Genomic DNA, 3,794 nt, shown 5'->3' on the forward strand with positions numbered 1-3,794 from the left:
ATTCAGGAACTAAGATAGGCTGAAGTAAACCTAAAGGTACCTAGTGTTCGGCCTTTACTTGTTGGCAAATCAAGCACCTCACTACAAATTCAGATGTATCTCTTTTCATGCCATTTCACCAATACATTTTCTTTAAATCATTGTACATTTTTGTGCTACCCGGGTGAATTGACATACCTCCATTATGAGCCTCATACAAAATATCCCGAATCAATTTAGCATTCTTCGGAACACAAATCCTTCCACGGAACCTCAGACAACCATCAAGATCTCTCTGGAAATCTGATTCACAGCTCGACTAACACTGAGCTTTCTTAGCTTGCAACTCTTTATTGGCTTTCTGAGCATTACAAATCCGTTGAAGAAAAGTCGGTCTAGCTTTTAACTCTGCTAGAATAGCACCATCATGAGATAGGGCTAGCTGTGCGTTCCCAGCTCTCATAGCAAATAAAAACTTTTTGCTCAAAGCATCGGCAACCACATTTGCCTTTTCGGGGTGATAATCTATCACAAGCTCATAATCTTTTAACAATTCAAGCCACCTTCATTGCCTCAAGTTCAAGTCTTTTTTAGTCATTAGATATTTAAGACTTTTATGGTCTGAATAGACATGACATTTCTCCCCGAATAGATAATCCCGCCAAATCTTCAAAGCAAATACAATAGCAGCTAATTCTAAATCCTGCGTAAGATAGTTCTTCTTATGGGGCTTCAGTTGCCTCGAAGCATAAGCTACTACCTTACCATCTTGCATAAGGACACAACCTAATCCATTCAAGGATGCATCACTATAAATCACAAATTCTTTCCCTGATTCCGGTTGTACTAACACTGGTGCCTCGGTTAACAACACTTTTAGTTTCTCAAAGCTCTGTTGGTACTTCTCTGTCCATTCGAACTTAACATCCTTTTGCAACAACCTAGTCATTGGGGTGGCTATCATCGAAAATCCTTTCACGAACCATCTATAATAACCAGCTAAAGCCAACAAGCTCCTAACTTCAGTTACATTCCTTGGCAGTTTCCATTCTATAATAGCAGAAATCTTATTGGGATCAACTCGTATACCATCTTCTGAAACAATATGGCCTAAGAACCCAACCTCTCGAAGCCAAAATTCACTTTTACTAAACTTGGTATATAACTGTTTATCCCTCAGAGTCTGCAAAATAGTCCTCAAGTGCTCGGAATGCTCTACTTCATCTCTAGAATAAATCAGAATATCATCGATAAACACCACAACAAACTTATCTAACTATGGCTCGAAAAATTCGGTTCATTAAATCCATAAACATGGGAGGAGCATTCGTTAGTCCAAATGGCATAACTAGAAACTCATAGTGGCCATACCTCGTTCTAAAAGCAGTCTTAGGCACATCAGACTCTTTCACTCGTAACTAGTAGTATCCGGACCTCAAGTCTATCTTAGAGAATCACGTCGCTCCCTTCAGCTGATCAAACAAGTCATCAATCCTTGGAAGAGGAACTTATTTTTGATGTCACCTTATTGAGTTACCGGTAATCAATGCATAATCTTATAGAGCCCTTCTTCTTTTTCACGAACAGTACGGGAGCACCCTACGACAAAAAGCTTGGTCTCGCAAAACCCTTGTCGGTCAACTCTTGCAACTGTGATTTCAATTCCTTCAGTTCAGTCGGGGCCATCCTATATGGGGCAATAGAGATGGGTGTCGTCCCTGGCATTAGCTCAATACTGAATTCAACTTCTCTAACTGGAGGTAAACCCGGCAATTCCTCCGAAAATACATTCGCATACTCGCACACAATCGGCACTGATTCGATTTTTAATTCGGATTCTTTTGTATTCAATATATATGCCAAATAAGCTTCATACCCCTTTCTCAAGTATCTCTGAGCAATCATTGAAGAAATCTTCATTGGCAACTTATCTGCATAATCTGATTCAACCCAAAGAATTTCACCATTTTCACATTTCAGTTCCATAACTTTTTGTCTACAATTCACTATAGCCTCATGTAGTGTCAACCAATCCATACCTAATATGACATCAAATTCGTCAAACGGAAACAACATCAAGTCGACCGAAAAACAATGATCTCTAACCATCAAAGGACATTTCTTACGTACTTTATCAACTATCACATGCTTTCGTAACGGGTTAGATACCTTAATTACGAATTCTGTAGACTTGATAGGTATATTGATAGTAGATGCCCATTTCATACACACATACGAATGAGTGGAGCCAGGGTCTATCAAAATAATAACATTAGTATCATAGAGAGAAAATTTACCAGTGATCACATCAGGAGAAGTTATGTCTTTGCGTGCACGTATTGCATAGGCTCTAGCCAGAGTAAAAGCTTCGGACCTCACTGATGTGTCTCGCGTCACATTCTTACTACCAGACCCATTCCCAGCATTTCTCAAGGATCTTCCCGTAGAAGCTGCGTGACTCGGTCTTGGAATCTGAAATCTTTCTCTTTCCATCATCTCGGGACAATCCTTTATAAAGTGGTCTAAAGAACCACATTTAAAACATGATCCTTCACTCACTCTACAGTTACCAGAATGACATATACCACATTGCGGACATTCAGCCTTGGAAGGTTTAGCGTTACCCACGCTTGCCACAGACGTAGTTTGACATCTAAAGCCCGAATTCTACTTTTTATGATTCCCGTATGAATGTCCACCTGACATATGTGAATGAGAATACATCTCTCTAGATTTCTTAGACTGGGACGGTAATGACTTACTCATGTACCTCTTTCTTGTATCTCTTGCATCAGACTCGGCCTTCTTCCTTTCTTTAACCAAGTCTTTGGCTTTACAAGCCCGTTCAACAAGTACCAAAATTTCTTTCAACTCGAGAATACCTACTAATGTCTTAATATCCTCATTGAGTCCATCTTCAAATCTTTTGCACATCTTAGCTTCGGAGGGTACGCACTCCCGAGCATATTTGCTGAGTCTGACGAATTCTCTTTAATATTCACTAACTGTCATATGACCTTGTTTCAATTCTAAGAATTCCTTACGCTTTTGTTTAATGAATCTTTCACTAATGTATTTCTTTCAAAATTCCTCTTGAAATAATTCCCAAGTAACCCTTTCTGGTGGTACTACAGATATCGGCGTTTTCTACTAGTGATATGCCACATCTCTCAATAGGGATATGACATATATTAAACACTCATCGGGTGTACATGACAATTCATCAAATACCCGTATCGAGTTTTCTAACCAGAACTCCTCTCTTTTAGGGTCATCATTGGCATTTGCCCTAAATTCTTCGGCACCTTGTTTCTGAATTCTATCAATAGGTGTTCTAGTAAACTCATGAAATCCATATGTTGAAGTATCACAAGAGTGGGTTGAGGATTTGGGGGAAGTGGGGGAGGTTGAGCATTCGGGTTCTTTCGAACGAACTCTGTATACCATGCATTCATCATGTGGAGAAAGGCCTCTCTTCCTCCTTCTCCTCTATTGACAGTTTCGGGTCTACTTTCAGATCCACTAGAGCAGGTGCATTACTTTCTACGTCATCCGCCACCGCTCTGTCGAGATCCATTTGCTATATGAAAACACATTTTAATATTGTCAGGAGTCGTCACACTATCATTACTTATATATATGTATGGCATGTATAGCTAGACTCAAATACGCTAGGTTAGTCCGAAAATCGACTAAACCATAGCTCTGACGCCACTAAATGTAACACCCTTTACCCGTACTCGAGACCAGGACAAGGTAGGAAGCATTATCGTACATAAACAGGGCATCTCTTCAAAATACGGGTCATAAAATTT

General features: G+C 39.7%; 1 protein-coding gene across 1 annotated transcript; it reads right to left on the bottom strand.

Moving 5' to 3' along the window:
* Window positions 1-298: 298 nt before the first annotated feature.
* Window positions 299-2,913, bottom strand: LOC121228965 (uncharacterized). Its single transcript, XM_041112013.1, has 5 exons — window positions 2,750-2,913; window positions 2,277-2,632; window positions 1,856-1,919; window positions 1,010-1,205; window positions 299-421 (listed from the first exon to the last, which is right to left on the bottom strand). The coding sequence occupies exons 1-5, from the start codon at window positions 2,911-2,913 to the stop codon at window positions 299-301; spliced, it is 903 nt and encodes a 300-aa protein (XP_040967947.1).
* Between the last annotated feature and the right edge of the window lie 881 nt (window positions 2,914-3,794).

This window comes from Gossypium hirsutum, chromosome A05 (genome assembly GCF_007990345.1).
Source record: "Gossypium hirsutum isolate 1008001.06 chromosome A05, Gossypium_hirsutum_v2.1, whole genome shotgun sequence".
Taxonomy (NCBI): domain Eukaryota; kingdom Viridiplantae; phylum Streptophyta; class Magnoliopsida; order Malvales; family Malvaceae; genus Gossypium; species Gossypium hirsutum.

Bases quoted from the DNA above. Each gene is read 5' to 3' on its own strand.
- LOC121228965 (XM_041112013.1), bottom strand. From the start codon at position 2,913: ATGTGCAAAAGATTTGAAGATGGACTCAATGAGGATATTAAGACATTA. The intron at 2,633-2,749 runs GTACATGAGTAA...TTCGGGCTTTAG, and splicing joins GCAAGAGATACAAGAAAGAG to ATGTCAAACTACGTCTGTGG. The intron at 1,206-1,855 runs GTATGAAGCTTA...GATTTATTCTAG, and splicing joins CAGAGATACTTGAGAAAGGG to AGATGAAGTAGAGCATTCCG.